General features: G+C 44.5%; 1 protein-coding gene across 3 annotated transcripts in view; it reads right to left on the bottom strand.

The window, feature by feature from the left end:
- The window catches only part of LRRC1 (leucine rich repeat containing 1), a 98,395-nt gene extending 87,407 nt beyond the window's left edge, over positions 1–10,988 (bottom strand). Inside the window, exon 1 of one of the 3 annotated variants that reach the window (XM_048297907.1) lies at positions 10,462–10,988. In XM_048297907.1, the coding sequence (XP_048153864.1) occupies positions 10,462–10,782 (321 nt within the window). In that variant the 5' untranslated portion in view covers positions 10,783–10,988. The remainder of the gene's footprint in view (positions 1–10,461) is intronic. The other 2 variants (XM_048297906.1, XM_048297908.1) reach the window with 2 other exon arrangements.
- Between the last annotated feature and the right edge of the window lie 10,869 nt (positions 10,989–21,857).

Below are 21,857 nucleotides of genomic sequence, written 5' to 3'. Positions count from 1 at the left end.
CTTTTGGCCCCTAGAAGTTATCATTTTGTCTGCATTGTTGCATGGCTCCAGTGGGAGCAGAGGAAGCCCAGCTCACTTTAGGTGAACACACTGCATGGTGGTCCGGACACTATGAGGAAAACAAAGATTAAATACCATAATGAAGCAGCACTACTGAATTCAAGCACTCTGCTTCCTTGGGATGGTTTTAATAACCAGGCACTGGCACAACCATACGTGCACATTCCCCATCTGTCTGAAGAGCAAAGGCAAAGAGGGAAGGGTGAGCTTCTCCTCATTCCTCCCCAACCCACTTCTGAAGAAGTCATCAACAGAACGGCCTTTGAAAGACGATCAGTAGGGGTCACCCAGTGCTAAGAATTCCAAGAAGATAGGACATTCAATACCCTACAGTAACCAGCTGGTGGGACTCCAAACATCACTTCTACTCCAGTCAGCCGGTGGACATACCAGTCTGGAGCTCTCAGCAACTTGTAATGAACCATGCACTCCACTCAAGCCTCAAGACATCCACCCTCAGTCGAAATCCACAACTAACTCGGGAGCAAAAAACTCCTTCTAGGATGTAATCCTGTACATCACTGTCTTAACATCCAACCCAGAGACTTCTGCCAATAGCACAGGTGGGAGCACTGAGGAAAACCAGCAAGAGCACAGAAAACAGACACCTTTCCCCTAGAAGCACATCCAAACCAGTTGCATGATAAAATGCTGAGGAAGCTGAATCCTACTCTGGATTCATGAAGTGTGAAAAGAGATCTCAGCAGACTCCAGTAAAGCCTAGCATGGGTATTATCAGCTTGGCATCTCCCACAAGGGCTGCTAGCAACATCACGATCCCTCAAGTCACTCTGCCTGCTTTCACTTGCGACCAAAGACAGCTGGCAAGGGCAACAGGGTTTCACATATGCAGATCCCATGTGATCCTTTGGGCACAATAAACTTTAACTTTCAAATAAAATACTCCCTGAGATAATTAAACAATTTCTGAGGGAAGGGACTAACTCAACGGTGTAGCACAGCAGAGTCATCGTGCAATTGATGACTCTGCATCAAAGAAGCAGCTAATGGAATTCCTCTGGAGCCATGAGAAGATACAGCAGCAGCTGGTGATGGACAGCAGTACACAGACTTCTGCCAGCCTGTTCTGTAGCAAGCTGGCAAACGAACAACTACACCATGCAGCTGAGGTCTCCAATTCTGTCTTCACATATGCCGTGAGCATATTTGGCATGATGAAAGATTGTTTCACACACCTAACCATGTATGCAGAATATATTCAAGCTGTACTTTGGTCTCACAGCATTCTACTACCAACTTTGTCATCATGAATATTAATGAAAGACATCATGGAGGCAGACATTCAAGCAGGAGTCCATACAAAACATTAATAAAATTACTAGATTTCACAACAAGAGAAAAGTATTAATTAAAGATCACATTTCATGGGCCCATATCCTAAACAGACCCAGATGCTGCAACTGCTGTCTCCCCCTCCAATGGATACTTGAAAGCCCGACAGAAAGATCAGCCAGGCAAGAAGGGCTGTGGGGGAAGGCCTACAGAAGACAGCAAAATTGATACCAATGCCTCACTGAAGCTGGTATTCAGCATCAACCTGCTACGCTTCTGACGCCCTATTTTCAAAGCATCTGCCATTTTCTGAACCATTGACAAGGATGGGCCAATTGCAGGTCCTAGTCTCAGTCATTACATCTCTTTTGAAAAACAAATAGGGGATTATCCACTCTGAAAAACCAATACACTGCAGCACTGAATCCAAATGGCCGTGCTACCAAGCAATGCATTGACCAGGTTGTCTCATACTGCTCCTGGCAGGCAAGGATTTGCTTTCTCTTTTATGTCAATTAAGCAGAAGCAACAAAGGCTAAAGAGCACTCCATGCTAGAGCTGTTTGTTAGAGCACAGTGGTGAGAAGGACTGCCTCTGCCTTTAAGAGAGGCCAGAAAACATCTGCTGCAATGAAATATGGATTCATTGCAGTTAAATGCATTTGCCATTTGGAGAAAAAAAAAACACGTCCAAAGCCCACAGTAATCTCTCTAATGAATTTCTAGCATGCATTTTTCCAGTATACAAGACTGTTGGCAGGAGGTAATGTCTTTTTTTTTAGACCAACTGATATAATCAGAAAAATAACTCTATCTATAATCATAAAACTTATTTTAGAGGTACAGATGTACAATCTCCGCCCACAAACCTTGTCTCACCTATGTACATCACAAATAGAAGGGAATGCTACCAGTTTACTACAACAGTACACACCTTACCAAAAAAAAAAAAAAGTTAAAGGTATTGAAACATAATTACCTACTTTCTTTCAACTGAGGTCAAAAATCAGTAGAGCTGAGCTGTTACTACAAAAAACTGCCATCAGAAAATATTTCAAACCAAGCAGACTTCAAAAATCTTTTGAACAATCACAGGGAAGATTATGACTTTCCTTTGTTTAGGAAACAGCAGACTAAGTTCTTCCTCTGCGCCAATCAGACTGTGGTCTTTCATATTTGATGTCAAAAGGTAAAGTATTTCTTCAAGTCCGAAGCAATACAACAGAAAAATCTGGAAACTTGGAGGAGAGAACCTAGAGATATTTATCTGGTAATAAACTTATCTGTAGCCTTCAACACAGAGCTCTGTGTTTAGAAGTATGTCAATATAAGGATCCAATGTTGCTTCTCTACAAACCATTATGGATTTTAGTAATTCAAGCACATACTGCATGCTAGTCCTAATTGACTATACTCACAACAGGTTTTTACAAAAGGTAACATATTCTCAAGATACTGAAGTTGTAAAGTTACACGTATTCTTAGCAAGTATTTTAAGTAGCATTTGTCATACTGAAAAAAATCTTAAACTTTCAATAAAACTACTTTTACTCTGTGTGTAGCAGTCTGCTTCAGCTTCACCCAGTAGCACAGTTCTCTCTCTGACACTAACTGTAAATACATGCTTGTTCAAATCATACAGTCATGTTTCTTTAAGGATTTACAGCAAGATGTGCAAAAACACTGTGACACTATCAATGTAGAAAGTAAAACAATTAAACTTTTGAGGGTGAATAAACAGGGAAAACCACGACAATTCTATCTGTATCATTAAAAACACCCAAGTTAAAGATGGCAAAATCTTTGATATGCCCTCTATAGAATCATAAAACAGTTGAGGTTGGAAGGGGCTCTAGAAATCACCTAGTGTACCACCCCCTGCTCAAAGCATGGGTCACCTAGAGAAGGTCACCCAGGACCATGTCCAGTCAGGTTTACAGCATCTCCATAAACAGATATTGCACAACCTCTCTGGACAACCCATGCCAGTGTTTGACCATCCTCACAGTAAAAAAAGTATTTTCGTATTTCAGACAATTCCCTGTGTTTCAGCCTTTGCCCACTGCCTCTTGTAAGGTCATAGGGCACCCCAAGCAAGGCTGCACACTGATTTACACGTATTTATACACAACCATGTGCCTTTTACTTCTCAAGGCTGAACCATTCTGGCTCTTTTAGCCTCCCATCGTGAGAGATGCTCCAAGCCCGTAACAGTCTTTGTGGCCCTGCAGTATATGTCCAGTATGTCCATTCTTTTGGGATACCCAGCACTAGACAAAGCACTCCAGGTCTGTTTCCCCAAAGCTAGCCAGAGGACAAGAATCACCTGCTGGCAATACTTTGTGTAACGCAGCCCAGGATACTGTTTGCTCTCTTTGTCATGAAGGAGCACTGCTAGCTCACGGTCAACTTGTCCACCAGGTCACCCATGGCCTTCTACTGGAAAGGTGTTTTCCAGATGGTTGGCCCCCAACCTGTACTGGAGAATTCTGAATGGTTATTTCTCTCCAGGTGCAGGTGTATTTCTCTTTACTGAACTTCATGAGATTCCTCTCTGCCTGTTTCTCCAGCCTCTCCCTGTCCTTCTGAATAGCAGCATAAACATCTTTTTTACCAACCTCTTCCAAGCAGAATCCTAAACACGTCAAAGTTTGTTTTCTCAAGATGCTGTTTATTGTCCTATTCCTTCCTCTCAGGATCCTGAACTCCACCACCTCATGGTCACTACAGCTACTGCAACCCTGATCTTCACATCTCGACCTGTCTTAAGAATGAAAACTCATGGATTGCTTATGTCCCGCTGTGTTGTCCTTCCAGCTGTCATGTGGTTCAAGACCCACGTGAGGACCTGAGCCTGCAAACATGAGACTTCTTCCAGTTATCTGAAGAAGGCATCATCTACTACTTCAGCCTGATCAAGCAGTCTACAGCAGACACCCAAAACAATGTCATCCACTAATCCCAACCTGCTCTCAGGTGGCCCATCACCCATCCCAAGGCAAAACTTCACATATCCCTGCTGCTCTCTCATTCAAAGGGCAACTCTCTATTCTTGCCTTTCCGACCCATCCTTCTTAAAGAGCCTGTGTTCATCCACTGCAGCACTCCAGCCATGTGAGATATCTCACCACATCTCTCCAAACCCAAGGAGATCTATGCTTTGGAAAAAAGGAAATAAAGCTTCTATATATGTACAACATAAGCAGCCGTAAACCCAAATTTAAAGAGAGGGACAGTATGATAATCGTGTCTTTCCACAGATTACTGGCCACTGACCAAACAAGTGTTGTTCAGGCTTATGGTTGCATAATAATAGAAACAATGATAGAACAGTGAAATTCAGCTTGGAACAGGTTTTTCCCTGAGACAAAGGTGTGGTATGGGAAGAACAGAGGGGCTTACTCTTAAGGAGCTTTCACATGATTTTGGTAAGAGAACAGCCCCCTGGATTTCAACACCGCACATAACAAAGATACCGACAGTGCCAAATGCCAAGCAGCAGCAGACCAGCAGCATCTCTAACAAAGAAACTGGGGCACAGGAGGAGGCCAGGGTTTAACCAGGTCTCTCAGGAAAAAGGTCTCCCATCTATCTAGTAACTCTACAGAGAAGCTTTAGTATATAAGACCAAGAAGAAAAATTACAGATGACAGAGATAATTTGTAAGCTCAGAAATGTGAAACAATTCAGAGCTGCACTATGTTAGGTTTACAAATACGACATAAAAATCATTCCCCAAAGGAAAAAAAAAAAAAAAAAAAGAAAAAAAGAGTTCCTCAGACTCTTAGGCTAAAGTAAGTACATCGAAAAAATTTTGGAATTTTTTTTTTTTGGCCACTGGAGTTTTTCCATAAACAACATCTGCTAGAAGTCTCATGGGAAAGTGGTCTTTATTCTTTGAGTTAAAGAACTGAGCAGCAGCAAGGCAAAACAGCAGCAAAACAAAGAGTTATAAGCTATTTCCACCACCCACCAATGCAAAGAATGCTGTGATTTAATACCAAGGCCAAAATATAATACTGCATTCAAGGGTTCCTACGATATTTTTTTTTTTTAATCACTGGAAAAAGAAATATGCAGAGATTTGGATTTGTATTGCAAATTGGAGGCACAGAGAAATTAAGCTGGCAGGATGTATTTGCCCTTAAATTCTAATGTAGGGGAGTAGAAAACATTTCATCAACTACAGACTGATCTATAGAATTGAAAGCATTTTATTTTTATCTGATGCTTTTCATTAGAGAAGCTATTGAAACCCATCATGCAGAACGTGTTATTTTCTTCTATCAGAGCAATTTGCCAGAAAGCCTACTCTTCAGTGAAGAATAATTTTTGACATGTAGCAAATGATATACTACACATTACAGCTTGAGTTGAAAAATCCTTCAAGTTTTCACTCCCAAGGAAAATAAAAATGCTACAGGTTTAGAAAAAAACACAAAAACTACAATTTTAAGTCACTCTATGCACACTGGCGACCTTTTTTTTTTTTTCCAATAAAATCAGATACACAAAATAATCAACAGAAGGCACCTAGGATCCAACACAAGAGAAGGAATTATTTAAGCAAGTTAAGAGCTACACTTTACCACCAACTCTATACGTAGCCCATCCTTTTCAGACCAAAGGGTGCAGCTCTTTAATTTGTCTTGTAAAGCAGAAGTGGCGAGAAGCATGCTGACAGCTAGAAATTGCTGTTCTGTGGGAAAACAGCCACATCTGCCGAGAAAGGCTTCAGAGAGACTTCATTATTGTGGAAAACCACCAGCAGCTTAATGGTATACAGCCTGCTCCTCCAGCACATCCCACCAGGCTGGCTTATCCTGCAAGAAGGGCAAGAGCAGAGGAGGGAACCTGGGAGGCAGCAGAAAGGAAGGGGAAAGAGCAGAGTACAAAGAAAAGAGATGTTTGCAAGGGCAGTCAAGAACCCAGCACAGAAAGGACAGGAGAGGAAGCAAAGCATCAGAAACAGACGGCAGACAGAGCTGTTTAGGTTGGAGGAAATAAGCAACACCCTGGAACATTACGGACAAGGGAGGATGGGAAAGTATGAACATGCAGGGTGAGGAGTCTGACACACCAGTGGTAACAACAGAAAAAGGTTGCTGTCAACATGAGCACAAGTTCTGCATCACGTAACTGGGGAGTGGAGCGAAGAGTGGGACCCAGGGATCCAGCAGAGCAGTTAGGGAAACCTTGTGAAAGAATCATTTACTGACATGGGAAACCAAATGTGCAGCAGCAAAATGGTATTAAAAAACCTTTAAAGTACTCTACAAACTAAAATTATAGCCTTGTATTCTTGAAATGCTGACAGATACAGCTTAGTGAAATAAAGATACTTGAAGGGAAAAGGGGGTCAGAGGAACAGTTCTTTCTCAGGTCCACATATACCTTAACGCACAAGGAAGAAAACACAGGGAAGAGCAGAAACAATGGGGGCCTCTCCCCTTAGAAAAAGGTGAAGAACTCTACCATACATTTTGGTCAGCCAACAGAACAAAAATAAAACTAGCAAAGTAATTCCTTCAAAATAATTCAAGTGTATTTCTTGTTTCTCCTGAGGATACTTCACATGACTCTCATAACATACAATTCAGCAACAGTGCTGGGGCCTTCTGCTAGTCATTTCCCTTCAAGATGCTACAGCAATTCTCTAAGTTGTCTTCTGTATTTTGAAGGGATTTTTATGTGTGTTTGCTCTGTTGGGTTTTTTTACTAACACCCTGATATATGCCATGCTCTTCTGACTTATTCTAGAATAAGAGAGGTTTTAAGTATGCTACGAAAGACTGCAAATTAAACAAAGCCTAGGACTACTTCTTTATCTCAAAAGGGAGATTTTAGGATGAATCAGAGTGTATTCTTTTACTGGGGTATTGAATCAAACCAACCAAAGAACACCTTTTATTGCTACTTGATAGAAATGGCAGCAGAGAGAACCGGGGGGGAGGGGAGAAGTGTGTGCATCCAACACAAATTGCCTCATCAGCTTGAGAGAAATGCAGCAGGTCCACATATTTCATTATGCCATTTGCTGATACTTATCTCCCTCAGAAAGCTTTACATTTGAAGGGATGAAAAAAAAATATGCAAGTGGATGGGAAGTGGATGTCTAGAAATAAAGCCATCATCACTGTCTGACTTGTAGCCATGGCAAAGCTGGTAAAAGAACTCACCAATATCTACTCGATTTCAGAGAAGCATTACAAGACCTCCTGCCAGCTGTAATAGACCTTTCAGACCACAACTGCCCACACTGGTTAAATGAGCCTGAACTGCCTGTGTGCACAATGAAGAGCTGCGCAGCAGAGTTGGGGTTTCCTCCTCCATCCACAGCAACTTCTGCTGCAAGTGACGGAGTTCACAGGGCGATTCTTCTTCACTGTGCCAAGGCAAGGCTTTACAGCAGCAATTTCCTAAGGGGCATCACAACCATCTCAGAGACACAAACAGATTATCAGCGTTAATGGATTATATTACGGCATCAGCACAGCCCACAGGTGATTCAGCAGGAATTGGCACAGATCACTGAACTTCAGGACTTTATCAAGCACTGAAAAACACCTAACTAACCAGCACAGAGAGTTACACAATTCTCCTGACTTGTTTAGGCCTCAACTGAGCCCAAACCTAGCTTGATTCTGTGTAACTGCCTTTATGTATGTAGAGAAGAAACTTAATGGATGTAAGGTCAGACTAATATAATGAATTACATTAAATTAAGGATGTAACGACCACTTTTATCTGTGCTGACCTAACAGTTTATTAACTACACACTCTGATGATTTCCCCTGTGTTTTCTCTACCAGAGGTATAGTCTACCCCAGCTTTTTGCACTTATTTCCAATTCTGTATCTGTACTTTTTATTGACACTACCCTTCTAATACAACAGGAATGAGCAATGTATGCTGTAACTACCTTCCACTGAGAGATCTTCCGTGATTCTCCCGAACCAGATTCCTATAGGAGAACTTTTAGAACTATCTGCAGGTAGAACAGCTAAACATCAGTTTCACCTTCAATAGATTAGTCTCACATTCAGGACTGCAGCTCTATTTTTGTACCTCAGAATTCTGCAGTCAACATTTACATGAGATGATAGCTCTATATTCCATTTATGAGAAATCATTAATAAGGAACTGACAAGGAAAGTTCATAGGTTCGTGCAGGAAGTCCCAATAAAAATGCCTCCCTGCATTGCTGACAAGGCACAAAGTACTTAGGACAGATACAACAAGTATGTTTCCATGGTTGTATTTCATCAGATTCCTCCTAGGCCAGCTAAAAACCCACAAACATATTCCTACAGTATATTTAGGGACTCCTGTAACATGATCCATGCACATTTAAAAAAAAAAAAGAGAGACAAAAAAAACTTCTTTCTAACTTCAACTTTTGCTTGATTCCACTGCAATGCCAAGGAGCCTTGGTTGGTTTTTGGTGTTTTTTAACCCCCTCAGCTATTTCTACACGTATGGGATGTAATGCATAGTCAAATGTAAGGAATGGGAAGAAGTGGTCTTTTTAAGCACCACAGGGCAAAAAAAGGCTATTTCATATATTACGGTTCAAGGAAGAGAGGAGAAACAATAAATAGTTGCACTCTATTTACAGAAATTAATACCATATAACACCATGAACAGATGTCAACCTTTACATTTGTACACAGCAACCAGTTGGCGGTGGATTTTTTTTTTTTAAATCAGAGAGCTTCATGGGTTTCAATGGGATTTCAGTCACACGCACATTAAATACCCCCGTAATATGATGTGTACAAGCCTGAAAGCCAATACGAAGAAGAAAGGTCTAGTACAAAGGGACTCCTGAGTCTGGTCTGCACACAAAGCCAGAAAAAACTGCTGGAAGTAAAAATAGCACCCACACACAGGCTATGTAAACCAGTTTTGCTCTACTTCAGAAGGATAGAGAGTTCAGTCACAACAAGACGCAAACTTGTGCCCAGGTTTTTCAAAAGAAAAAGCCAAATTTAATATGTCAGTTCAACTGCATATCTTTACTACTGTCTGAAGGAAAACCTAGCCACCACGATTACTCTTACTATGTAGACTGAAAAAAGAGAGTATATGTGAGTGCACTGAATTTCAAAAAGGAAAAAGTAAGGCTGTTGAAGTCTCAGTAGGAACAGAGCAACTTTGATTCAGGTGCAAACAAAGGTGCTTTTCAAAAATTTTCTGGCTAGTGAGTTCAGTTTCTTGGACTCCAAGTTAGTAAAGAGTCCACACACTTTTAAGATGCAGCTTCCAGGTAAGATGCACTTCCCGTGTCAAACTCCACCAACCACAGCTCACAAAGGCTTCTGAGTTGTCCAAAGTTTAAAGGGTAAACACGGGGAAAAAGCTCGTGGGTCCTCAAGTCAGAGGTCGAGCATACCTCCCACTCATTCTGCATCTGTGGAGCCCAACAGTGCCTCGCTGGAATCACTCTGATAGAGTTCGTCTAGCAAAACCTGCAAATGCCACCTGAAGAGGCACACTGGCAGGTACCACCTCAAGGTCTCAAAACCATGTTGAATTTAAAGTGAATTCACCGTTGACAATACTACCAAAAATAAAGTATGCATAAAACTCTGACTACATGCTTCAATTAAGAAGCAAAACATTGACAACTGTGCGGGACTAAGATTACTGAGACACAGAAAAGGCTCGTGTTTCACACAGCGAAGTTTCCAGGAGTAGAATGCAGAAACGGGAACGCGGTTATCTGCTGGAGGGTTTTGGTTTTCCCATGTACGGAGCAGATAGTATCTACCGAAAGGGGAAAAAAGGGGAGGGTTGAATACCCTCCAAGGTCTCGTAATTCCGATGACGTGACTGTTAATCACAATATACACTCATGTCCTGCGACTCCGGCACCAACCCCCCTGCCCTCCAACAGGATCTACCCTCCCGCAAGACGCGGATCTCCAGGTTTTGCTCGTGAAAGCTCATTTACCACCTAACTCCGGGGAAACGCCAACCCGAAACTCCGGCTCTTCCTTTAACTCCCAGGGCGGCTACCACAGACCGACGGCCCCGGGATCCGCTCACAGCCTCGGTGCGGGCGCTGGACCGGGGAGCTCGGCGGGCACCTGCCGGGGCAGCTCACCTGGACCCCGCTCCATTCCCGCTCACCTTGGGCAGCTCGCGGAGCTGGTTGGCGTCCAGCAGGAGCTCCTCCAGGCTGCGGCTGTAGCGGTAGATCTCCTCGGGCACGGCGGCCAGCGAGCAGTGCCGCTTGTCGATGGACTCCACATGGCGGTTGCACCGCCACAGGGGGATGCAGTGGAACATCGCCCCGCCGCCGGGGGCCGCGGGGCGGGCGCCGCCGCTCACCGCCGCCCCCTCCTCGCCGCCGGCCGCGGGAGCTGCTGCCCGCTCCGCCGCCGCGCAGCGCGGGTCCCGGCGAGCCAGCGGCCGCAACCCGCATCCAGCGCGCCGCCGCCGCCGGCGGGAAGCAGCCCCGGGCGAGCGCGGCGGCCCCGGGAGAACAATGGGCGGGAGCCGGAGCGGGGCGGAACCGGGGGCGTTCCCCTAGTGCCTCTCGGCGGGCCGCTGCCCTCCCCGCAGGGGCATCGCGGGGCGCCGAGCGCAGCGCTGCCGGCGGCCGCCGCGCATTCCCGCGCCTGACCCGGAACACGGGCAGCCGCTCCCGCTCCCCCTCCCCTCCTCCCCCGTCCCGGCTGACATCAGCGGGGCCGGGCCCTGCCGCCCTGCCCCGCCCCGGCCCGCCGCTCGCACACCGCCCCGCGCCCGCCCCGGCGCCGCCTCGCCCCGGGCAGCCGGGGGCGGGCGCCCGCAGAACTTTCTGCCAAGGAAAAAAAAAAAACGGCGCCGGCACGGAGCTTCCCCCGGCTGGAAGCGTAAAGTGCTGGTCGGGAAGCGGGGGCTCGCACTGCTCCCCTCTGCCCGGGGGGCTGGCGGGGCGCGGCTTCCCCAGCAGCGGCCGGGCCGGCAGCCGCCTCGGGCGGGCTCTGCCATCGCCCCGCGGTGTGCGGGAGCTGCTGTGGTGACCGGGAGTGCCGGGGAGCGGCTTGGGACGCTCATTTTACCGACTCTGGGACGTGCCGATCCCTACCTGAGGCGCTCGGGAATACCGAGCGGGAGCGTGCGCAGACCACGCTCACAGCTTCTTTCCAGTTGTTAGAACACTGTCTGGAAAGTAACACAATAAAATGTACGGAACGCACTCTAGGTACGTGGCCGTGGGTAATGTTTTCCCTCTCAAATTGCATTGGTCTAACATTAAAAAAAAAAAAATCCTCAAGACTGTCTGAAACACGTTTTTTTTTTTTAATCCACTTTCCAATGGGCAATTGTAAGGTCACAAGGGTTAGCAAACACAAATACCCCAGCAGTCCTCTGCCCCTGTCCACCGGCTCTGGGCTCCGGCAGTCCCACTCCACACCCCTGTGAGTGGGGCGATGTGCTCCTGAGCTCCGATAGCAAAACAGTCTCAAAGGATCTCGTCTTTCTGGTTGCATAATAGCAATTTTGTAATCTACACAGCAACACAAAATACTTTTCGAAAACAGGCAGTTAACATCAGAGCTGCTCTTGAAATATTTCTAATTTCTTGCATAATTATAATTGGGTGCAGGTATAGGAATAGGGGAGAGGGGGAGTTTATTGTAATAGTCTCTGTTCTTCAATCCCTGCATAGCACTGACAATACTTAATCTTACAAAGTCGCAATGTATTTATTGTTAGGTTCTTCTTAAATTAGCTGATAAATCTTGCAAGCTTAGCTTGTTAAATTTCTGTGGGAATTGGAGTGATCTGCCTATTTTTTGGTTTTTAAAAGGACATTTTAGGTGCTTGTGTGCTGTTACTCTTTGCAGACCTACAAAACAAGAAACCTTAAAAATGTTAACTTCTTCTTATAAATACCTTTTAAAAATAGCCGTCAGAACCAATAGATTCTTACTTCCATCAATGTATTCAGTAATTACAGAAGAGCATTCAAAAATGCGTTCACATGTGCTCAGAAACAGGACAGGCACACACTAGCACTCCCAAGCCTTCCCAGCCCCGCAGCAGGAGATTAGATAACTTTGACAGGAGAAAATCAAATGAACTTGTTGCGCGTTGGCAGAGCTTGGCAAAGACAGGGATGCAGGAAGCTGCCCAGCAGATTTTAGAGGTGGAGATGAGGAGGACCATCTCCATCACAGTTTGTGAGTCCCAACCAGTGACCAGCCAGGTGCTTCAGATGCACTTCTTGCAGCTGTTGGTGAGACTGGTCCTCCCAGATGCCAGGCAGAGGAGCCAGGTTCAGAAAATCAATCTTCTCATGGCAGCTCCAACCCAATATCTGACACTGGAGGTATTGAACCAGATGCAGGGAACGTGGAGGCTCAGCAGAGACCAGCTGAACAAATACTGAGGCAGATTTAAGGCTCAAAGTGTTCATAAGCCTCTGTGACCAACTGAGATTTGCTGCCAAGATTGCTTTGCCTAAATTCAGTGACCTCAGTGCCTCTGTTCCTAGGGAACCCTCTGAAGAAGTGAGACTACGGAGGAGCCATGCACCAGGGCACATGAACAAAGGAGGGCTACAGCTGACTGTCCCCAGCTTACCTAGGACATGTAGCACTACAAAGGACTACATCATGGGGACGAGATAAGTCAAAGCATGTGAAGCTGGAGAACAACGTGACTTGCTTAATTGCCAAACAGAAGGATGAACGCATTGACTCCTGAACTTCAGCTCTAAAAACAGACTGGTCAATGGCACCTCAGGACGTCATGTCCATCTTCTGTTTTCTGGAAGCATCCACATTGTCCCACAGCTGAGTCTGACAACAGACAAGAACTCTAGCAGTGCCCTCAGTGGAAAGGTTCTCTTGCCAGCTTATGCTGCTCTCTGTCCCACCGTCCTCTGTGCCATTTGGGAGAAATGCCCAGCATGCCCTCCAGACAAAGAGGACTTACACTGATCTGTCTCAGATGCTTGTAAACAGCTTGAGCCTTCCGTGCATGACATGGACACAAAGTCTGACATGAGATGTCATTTCTGCAGATACTGTCATGTGTCTCATGACTGCGCCTCACTGTGACAAGTCTAGGCAGTAACAGGAGGGTGACTATCAGTCGGGTGAGTCTGTGTACTTCAATGAAGTATGAGTCAACGTATTTGCACGCTTCTCATGAGTGTCAGGGAGTCCAGGGGACAGAGTGATGGCAAGAGAGCTTAATACTTATTTATGAGATCTGCCTTCGCCAGCTGACCCTCAATATAAAGATTTTTCACTTCTCTAAGGTGGACAGTTACTGTCATAGGATCTTTGATAAAATCCTTGGAAGCTTAGGATGTTAAATCAGTGCTAGTGCCCCTGGCCCACTGCACAGGTGAAGATATAGCGTGAAGCTATGGTATGGAAATAGGCATCGAAGAAGTCAAAAGGCAAGCCAGTGCCATTCTTGAGGAAACAGTATTCTCACAGCAGAAAGCAACTTCCCGAGAAAGTAAACCTGTTCAGCTTTGGTCAGTGTAATAAGTTTTTGGTCTCTGGGGTTCCTCTGCACTAAGAAATAGCAGCAATAACAAAACCTTCCTTAAATGAAGAAGAGACCTCCTTTGGGACAAGTTTTGGTGGGAGAGGTCTTGAAAAAAGAGTGAGAAAAGAGAATTGTGATACAATACAGTAACTAGAAGCTATAGCCAGGCATGCAAGTTGTGAGAAAGGAGGACAGCAAGTTGCTAGAATTCATACTAACACATATCTGACAACCTTATTACTTGGGGCAACTGTGTCCCCCAGGGGTCAAAGCAGTATTGCCCTCTCTGATAGCAGCAGTCCTGCTGCATTACACATTTCCATAGCAAGCTAAGGTGTGGCTCAGGTGCAGAAGGAATTAAGGTGTGCTGCTCTCGCAGTCCTGCAGGGGGATTACTTAGCTCCAGCTGCCATTTGATGAGAGGTAAAGCCACTACCTCTTCTGCAGGAGGAGTAAATGAGTGTGGGGAGCAGCTTTGTGCTTCTTTCCCAGCCGACTGCTTTCTTCAGCCTTGTGCAGATAAGGTCAGACTTCTACCAGCTCTGATTCGGAGGGGAATAGATTAAATCTGCTCTCTGTGATACCACAGTTCACGTATCTTCCTGCTATTCGCGCTGTGATCAGGCAACCCACATCAGGGTTTGTGACAGTCACTGTTGCCCCCGTTAAATAGTGTTAAAGTGCTCATAAACAAAGGTTGCAGCCCCAGTTATTTGCAGGACATACACAGCAGGAGGTGGGCAAACTCTCCTGCATGGCATTGCCAGCCGAGTTGTGTTGAGTGCAAGAGATCCCCCTGCTGAACAGTTCAGTGCTTCCAGGGCTCTCTGTTGGGAATGACACCAGGGGTACCAGTTATACAGACAGTCACTTCTTAGTTGAAACTTGGGAGACTGGCCATGACCAAAAAATTAATGTCTTACAGTCCATCAAACAAAGAGCTATCTTTCAGTCACTACCAGCCTGGTCTGGGAACATAGCCAAGAGCTTCAGTGCTGAAAATCTCAATTTCTCTTGCTAGATACCATCATCCTGTGTGATCCTGAACAAAAAATTAGCTCTATGTGACTTATAAAGAATTCAGACAATGAAAAGTAAAATACAGATAAGGCTGGACTGATCTCAGGAGTGTTCCTGAAAGTTATGGTTTGAAAGAAGCAAGAGCAAGGTCATGCTGCAGCTCTCCCTCTTCAGCATGGCTCAGACAGAATTGCTTTCTGGCTTGTCAAAAGGCAATTCAAGCAAACAATGCCAAGTTTCAAGTTGAGACTCTTATAAATAGGCCTAGAGCAAGGATATCCATGGGCTTGAGTGAGTGCAGAGGAGGTTAGTGCTGCTACAAGGAAAGCAGTAATATTCAGAATAATCAGAATTTAATAGTAAAGCACATTGTGGGATAGAGAGAAAACATACAGAATGGATAGAAATAGATTTTGCATCAGCATGGTTTAAGTAGTTCATAAAGCTCATAGTTCAAAATCCACGTAAATTAACACTCGGAAAAGTACAATGAATAATAATAATTTTTTTTTTTTAAAAGCAGATAAAAATAAAGCAGGCCAATTTCCTGAAGCCTCCTTCTGCATTCAGGACTTCTTCCTTCCCCCAGATTTCTAAGCCTTGCTATAAAGAGATACAGTTATATAGCACAGAGAATCCAGGGCAAAACAAGAAGAGTATGAAGACAGAAAGACCCAAGTACGACTAGTTTTGGGGAAAATAATTTAAGTAGCACTGTATTTCTGCTGGAAGATTAGTTACCCAGCACCTCTGAGCAAATTAGACAGGAATACTACTGAACCCACAGTAACTGTATTACAGCCTGCAGAGCTGCTGAGAGCCAGCCCCGGCAGGGTGCTGGAGGTAATTAGCACTGACATACTTCTCTTTGCTCAGTTTTGCTGGCTGAGGATTCTGGTCTCATTTGCTCTTCATTTCTATGTAAATTGTTTAGAGGAGGGCTGTAAATACAGCAGGTAGATGTGACTATAAAGTGTTCCCATACTGATTACACAGCTACATTTACAAATTACAGTTTAATCGTCACAGGCACCACCACATCTACAAGGTTTTTGTATACCTAGAATTACTGATAGAGAATCACATGATGTATTACTAGTACAATAACATCTAAGAGCTGCAATCAATTATTTTAGCCATAATACCAAGCTGAAGCGGCACACGCTCGTGGCAGCGCACTTAACACGTTCACTGTGGTTTTACAGTGTTATAAATAGCAATCACTGAGAGCAGAAGCTGTAGCATCTCCTATCCTCTCCACCCCCACCACCAAACAAATCATTCATGTTAACGTCAGCTTTTATTTGAACACAATGAGCTGTAATCACATGAGGTATTACTTTGATTTAATCCTACTTGCTTCAGTTTGGTTTGTAAGGAGTGGCCAGTCATATGTGGTTGCATTGTATCCAATAGTTTCATATTTCACACCATCTTTCAAGGGCTGACACCCCTCATCTTCTTTGGCCAGAAGAACAAATTGATGTGTTCTCGCAAATAAGGAAAAGACATATTCTGGCAGCCAGGACGAGCTTTTTCCTTCCTTCTTTTTTTCGTCTCCCAATTGCTGGGCTGGCTGTCACAGCTGATGGATAGATTCTGGGTCCCAACCATTCTTCCAGGTTTTTGCTGTTTTCAGCTGGTTCAGTACAACCTCTCACAGCAAATTTTCCTTCTCCAAATACCGTGAAGAGAACAAGTAGAGACATGAATTCAGGTCTATGTTTATTTTTTCAAATCAACGTCATGATGGAATTAATCCTTGACAGGATATAGTTTGGTGCTCATTTCCTATGGCCAGCAGAAACAACCACGCTGCTGGATTTAGCATGAAGTAAAAAGGCAGTTACAAGCACAAGGTAGGTCACCCTGCCTATCAGCCCAGCCTGAGGATTTGGGTAGGCATTAAGCCTCACCTTCATTTCATGATCTCTTTTGGCTGAGTGATGAGGGATCCCCAGCTGCCAGTGGGCTTTCAGCACTGCGAGGGTCAGGAGGTCCCATCTCTGTTGGGGAGGCTGAGCTGGTGGTTCCCACCAGTGCAAGGGTAGCAATAAGGAACACCACTTGGCACATCAAGAACCCGTATCAGGAGTATTCTTACAGCCCATCATTTCATGGACTGATTGATGGACCTGGAGCACGTTTTACAGAGAGGAGGTAGAAGCAGATAGCACCAGGGATAATGTAAATTTTACAACAATTAAATGTATTTTGACTGATTCATAATTGTTTTAAACTTTTTTTTTTGGTAAGTGGTTTCTTATTTTTTTCTTCCTCTCAGCTGAAAGGGAATTTAATGCCCTTACAATAGTCAAATGGGGTGTTATCCACAACTGCACACACACAATGCCACATTTGGCATTCATAAATGCAAGTTTAATGTTGAGTCTGCCCTTCACTAATTTCCTCTATTACCTCATATAAATGCATGTTAATTGGACAGCTGTACTTCAATGAATTTTACTACAGAAGATTTTTTTTAAATTCAAATTATAAAATACTATGTTATAAAAGTATTACTGGTCTTCAGTAAAAAGAATGAAGAAATTTCTGACATTTCTCCTTAGAGCAAGAGGAAATAAACTCTGAAAGTTGCTTATTTAAGGAATCAGACCAAGGATAAATAAAATATAACCAGAAATTATTTGGAATCCCAAAAACAAAAATTGTAGTAAGTAGCTGCACCAGCTAAAATATTTTTTCTGCTTTTAATCATGTCACAATAACAACTGGCATTAAAAGCAGACATCTGAATCCAGTGAGTTGACTGGTATGATGTAGCTACTCTGTGAGAATCACGACTGTCTTCAGAATTAAATACCTTTCTGGAGAGATGTTATGCTGAGGACTGAAAGATGAAGTAGCAATTTAGGACATATATACAACAGTTCAATCATACAGTTAGAAAAAAATACAGTTTAAGAAACCAGTAACATTTAAAAATAAATAAAATTGAAAAAATCCTGCCTGTACTGTTGGTGAAATGTCAGAGCTTGTGAGTCCAGGTCACAGTGCTTATTAATCACCTACCCAGTTCTGTAAAGCCTGTGCTGAGTTGTCACAAATGATGGTTTTCAAAAGAATTTAGGTCAAGTAAACACTTGGCAAACAGAACTAGAAGTCCATGCAGGCACCTCTGAAGCTCTGCAGGCAAACAGAAGGAGTGAATGGAAAGCAAATGTGACCCTTCAGCAAACTCCTAACTGCAAGGAACATCCACCAGCCCAGCAGCTCAGCTAGATGATCACTGTAGGTCCCTTCACACTAAACTATCCCATCCTTGGCCATTTGATGAGATGCTGCAGTGGCCCAGCCCATCAATGGGCTGTGGCAATCAAATGCCCACAAGACTCTAGCCCTCCAATGGCAGGATGAGGACAGACCCGAGGAGGGATGTGGGGGTGGATCCATGGGCAGATCTGAGGTCTGAGGCCACCACCCCTTTCTAGAAGGTTCTGGCAAGTTTGACACCCCCATTGGCTCCCTGACCTAACTCCCGCCTCCATGTTATTCCCATTGGTTGTTGTTTAAAAGATTCCACCCCTCTTGTTGTACCCCATTGGTTATTTCCCTTTTCCCCACCCCAATTCCCTTACTATAAGAACCCTGGACCCTTCCATTTTTGTGGTTTTTCTCTGGGGACCCTTCAGAAGAAAAAAAGCTCGTGGAACCCACACAAAGACCCCTCTCTCCTTCTCTGGCCCCGGGCAGTGCCAGCTCATCCATCTAACAGGTTGGGATGTGCTCCCTCCTACGAGGAGCCAGCACCAAACCGTTTACCAGCAGCCACATTGCGGCAACATCTGCCGAGGGCATGCTCCGACGGCGTCAGTGAGAGGTTTTCCAGGGTACCATGTGTTCAGCTAAGACTTTTTTGTGTTAGAAGAAAGTATTGAAATTAACTTGATTATGGGAAGATGTGAGATGACTGCAAATGTGAAATGAGATGACCTGAAAATGTGTGGACCGGAAAAGGACCTGGTGCTTCAAAAATACGCTTCTTCCAGCCAACCCAGAGGTGCAATATACACCTTGTCATGCCCATTGGTGGGAATCATGGCATGGAAACACCATCACCCACGGTGGATACTGCTCAGCTTTAATTATGAAATGCCCACTAATTTTTCAACCATCAGAGAAACACAGACCTTGAACCTGAACATTTTATTCAAGTTTTTAATTCTGTATTTCTATTTCCAGTTTTTAGCACATTGTCCAGACACTTTGCAGAGGCATAGACTGACAGGAGGCCAGACAAGGGTGAGAGGGAAACCCAGTCTGCTCTGGCATGCTCCTTCCAGCCACACAGTTGGCAAGCAGCAGCTTGTAATTTTGGCTGTAATTTTGCAGCCTAGCTGTCCATACCACTCTACTGTGCATGGCGCCAGGCTCCTGGCTTGTGGCAGAGGCTTGACTTCTCATCTTCCACTCCTTGCCATGGGCTTGCTTTGTTTAGGCTTTTCAGATACATCAGTGCTTTCAGGTTCAGGAGCTGTACAGATGGCATTGTCCCCAGGTAGAAGTGCTGCTGGGACATGGGCTACCCCAAAGAAACAGAGCCCACCCAGGGCCCCTTTTCCTGTATGTCGCTTTTCCTCCAACTTTCCCAACACAGCCATGGTCATCTTGTGGCTCACCCACAAGATGTACAGCAGGAAGGAAGGACAAGCTGCCCTCAAGCAAAATCTCAGCAGAAATCTGATTCCAGGATACAGATGTTGGGCCTAATACAGACACAGCTGTGTGATGCAGTTTTTCCTTGATTCTTTTGTCTCCCATTTCATCCCTGTGCATCTCCTACAGGACCACCATGAGATCACATAATTTATTTTCTGGAAGGTGGGAAGCTCTAATTTATTAAGCTTAATTAATCTCAGGACTGCAAGCTGAAAACAGGAAGTTGAGAGTACACAACAGCTATAAATAAAGCCAAAACCAAAAGCATCTTGCCTTTTCTTGCTTCTGGAGGCACACTTAGCACCAAATGGGCAACTGCCACCTCACACACAATGCCAAGCTGCTGTAGGCTTCAGATCTCTGCTTCCCTGCTAACTTTCCTCAGCCAAAATCCCCCTCACCAAAAACAAAGACCCTTTCTTCAGTTTGGAAACATCCCTAGGAAGCAGAAGGGCACCTTTTGTCTTTCTGTCATCAGAAGCAATGGGAAGAGATGATAATCTCCATCCTTAGCTGGCCAGTACTTCTTTTCATAAGATCTAGTTTCTACTTGCTTGCAACCTCCCTAAACTCCAGCTGTCAGGATAATGTCTTCTGCCTTACATGTCTGGCTCAGACCCAGGTATTCTTAAGAAAATTTTAGCTAAAATGATCATTTGCTTCTAAGAATACATTTACCAGATGTAAAGATTGAAAAGATGCACATAGTTTTGTTGCTATGACTGTTTGGTTTGGAAGAAAAAGAGCCTTTTTACCAGAAAGCAGCAAGCTCAGCCTCCTGCCACCAGTGGGCCTTTTGCTGCCACAACCATGAAATTTGTCCAAGATTCCTTTAAAAAAAAAACTTAAAAATCAGTTCACAAAGGCCCAGAAGCATGTGCATCTAATAAGCCTAGTATTTAGCAGCTAAAAATCCCCCAAATCCTCCATGGACTGCATCATGCTGCCCAGGCTGTCCAGGTGCTGCATCAAGCATCCAGCCAGAGCAAGACACTGGTTCATTAACCAGCTGAAACAAAAAGAAATTCCTCACAGATCTGTTGTTAACATAGCTGGACTTTTTAGCTATATAAGGAATACAGATGTGTGACGCACAGCTTGGTGTGGCTGCACAGTCAGCGATCTGGGACACAGAGCACCAAACGGGAGAGTCACAATATGTTTGCTCAGCTTCATCCCATATTATAGTATCTCAGCTGAAATAGAAAGGCTGCATCCATGCTACTTATTTCCTTATTTTGAGGCAGATTTGTAGCCCATGCAAGCTACTTACTTTGGGGATTGCTGCCATTTCTCAAGAGGTAAATCCTGGCTGCAGCCTCAGCTTTAAAAGGCTCTGCGCTTCCCTAACAAGCTGTGTAACAGTTCAGCAGCTTCCATCTGTCTTTCCAGTCCTACTTGTGGCTCCCTGTAGAAAAAAATGTCCCTGGCTTATTTCTAGAAGGACTAAGTGTTGCCCACTTGATGAACAGATACATTTGGAGGCAGCCTGAGTACAAGCTGCTTAAAAGGAAAATATGCACCCAGGAATAAGGTTTCCTAGCCTGAATGAATGTAGATGTATCTGTAAATGCACATAGATCAATTATTGATTTTGAGCTGCATCTGGGCTTTTGTACTGAAGAAGCAAAATCCTCTGTGTTTGCTATAAATCTAGGGTTTGCCGCTTGCAAAACCTTTAATCTCTTTTCATCACTCCAAGTTAAATCTCCAGTTTTACAATCTCTAAAAGCAGCACCTGACATTTTCCAAAGAGCTCTTCAAAAGCCACAAGAGAAAAGAGTAGGTAGATCCCTGCAAAATCACAGCAGGCTTCAGCTCTCCAAGGATGGCCATGAGTGCCGGAGGGAAAAGTGGAAGTATCCAGCCTCAGTACATAGATGTGGGACTCCAATTCCATTTCTTCTTCGTCTGTATTTGCCACCACTGTTCGCATGGCCCACAATGACCTTCAGAATGATAGAAAGGGATCAGTAAGTCTTCTCCTAGAGGGTGAAGGCTGAGCAGTCTGCAGGCTGTCACCAGTTCCTAAGCAGTTTAGAAGCTGTGTTTTCTGAGAGACGATCATTTAGCCTAAGGTGAGCAAATTTCAGACTAGTATCACAGTTTCTAGGGCAGGGATATGACTTTTTTGATTCACTCCTACAGCCAAGTTAGTCTCCAGGAGTGGAGAGAGCTCATTTCCAGTCAACCATTTCCTGGCTCCTCAGCTGCTGGCAGCTCTGGAGAAGTCCTGCAACACACATCCTATTCAGAAGCTGCTCTTTGCTCCTCACCATGTCTGCAGAGCGGTCTGCTCCTATC

Source organism: Corvus hawaiiensis, chromosome 3, assembly GCF_020740725.1.
Source record: "Corvus hawaiiensis isolate bCorHaw1 chromosome 3, bCorHaw1.pri.cur, whole genome shotgun sequence".
Classification (NCBI taxonomy): Eukaryota; Metazoa; Chordata; class Aves; order Passeriformes; family Corvidae; genus Corvus; species Corvus hawaiiensis.
This window is presented reverse-complemented; position numbering and strand designations above follow the sequence as displayed.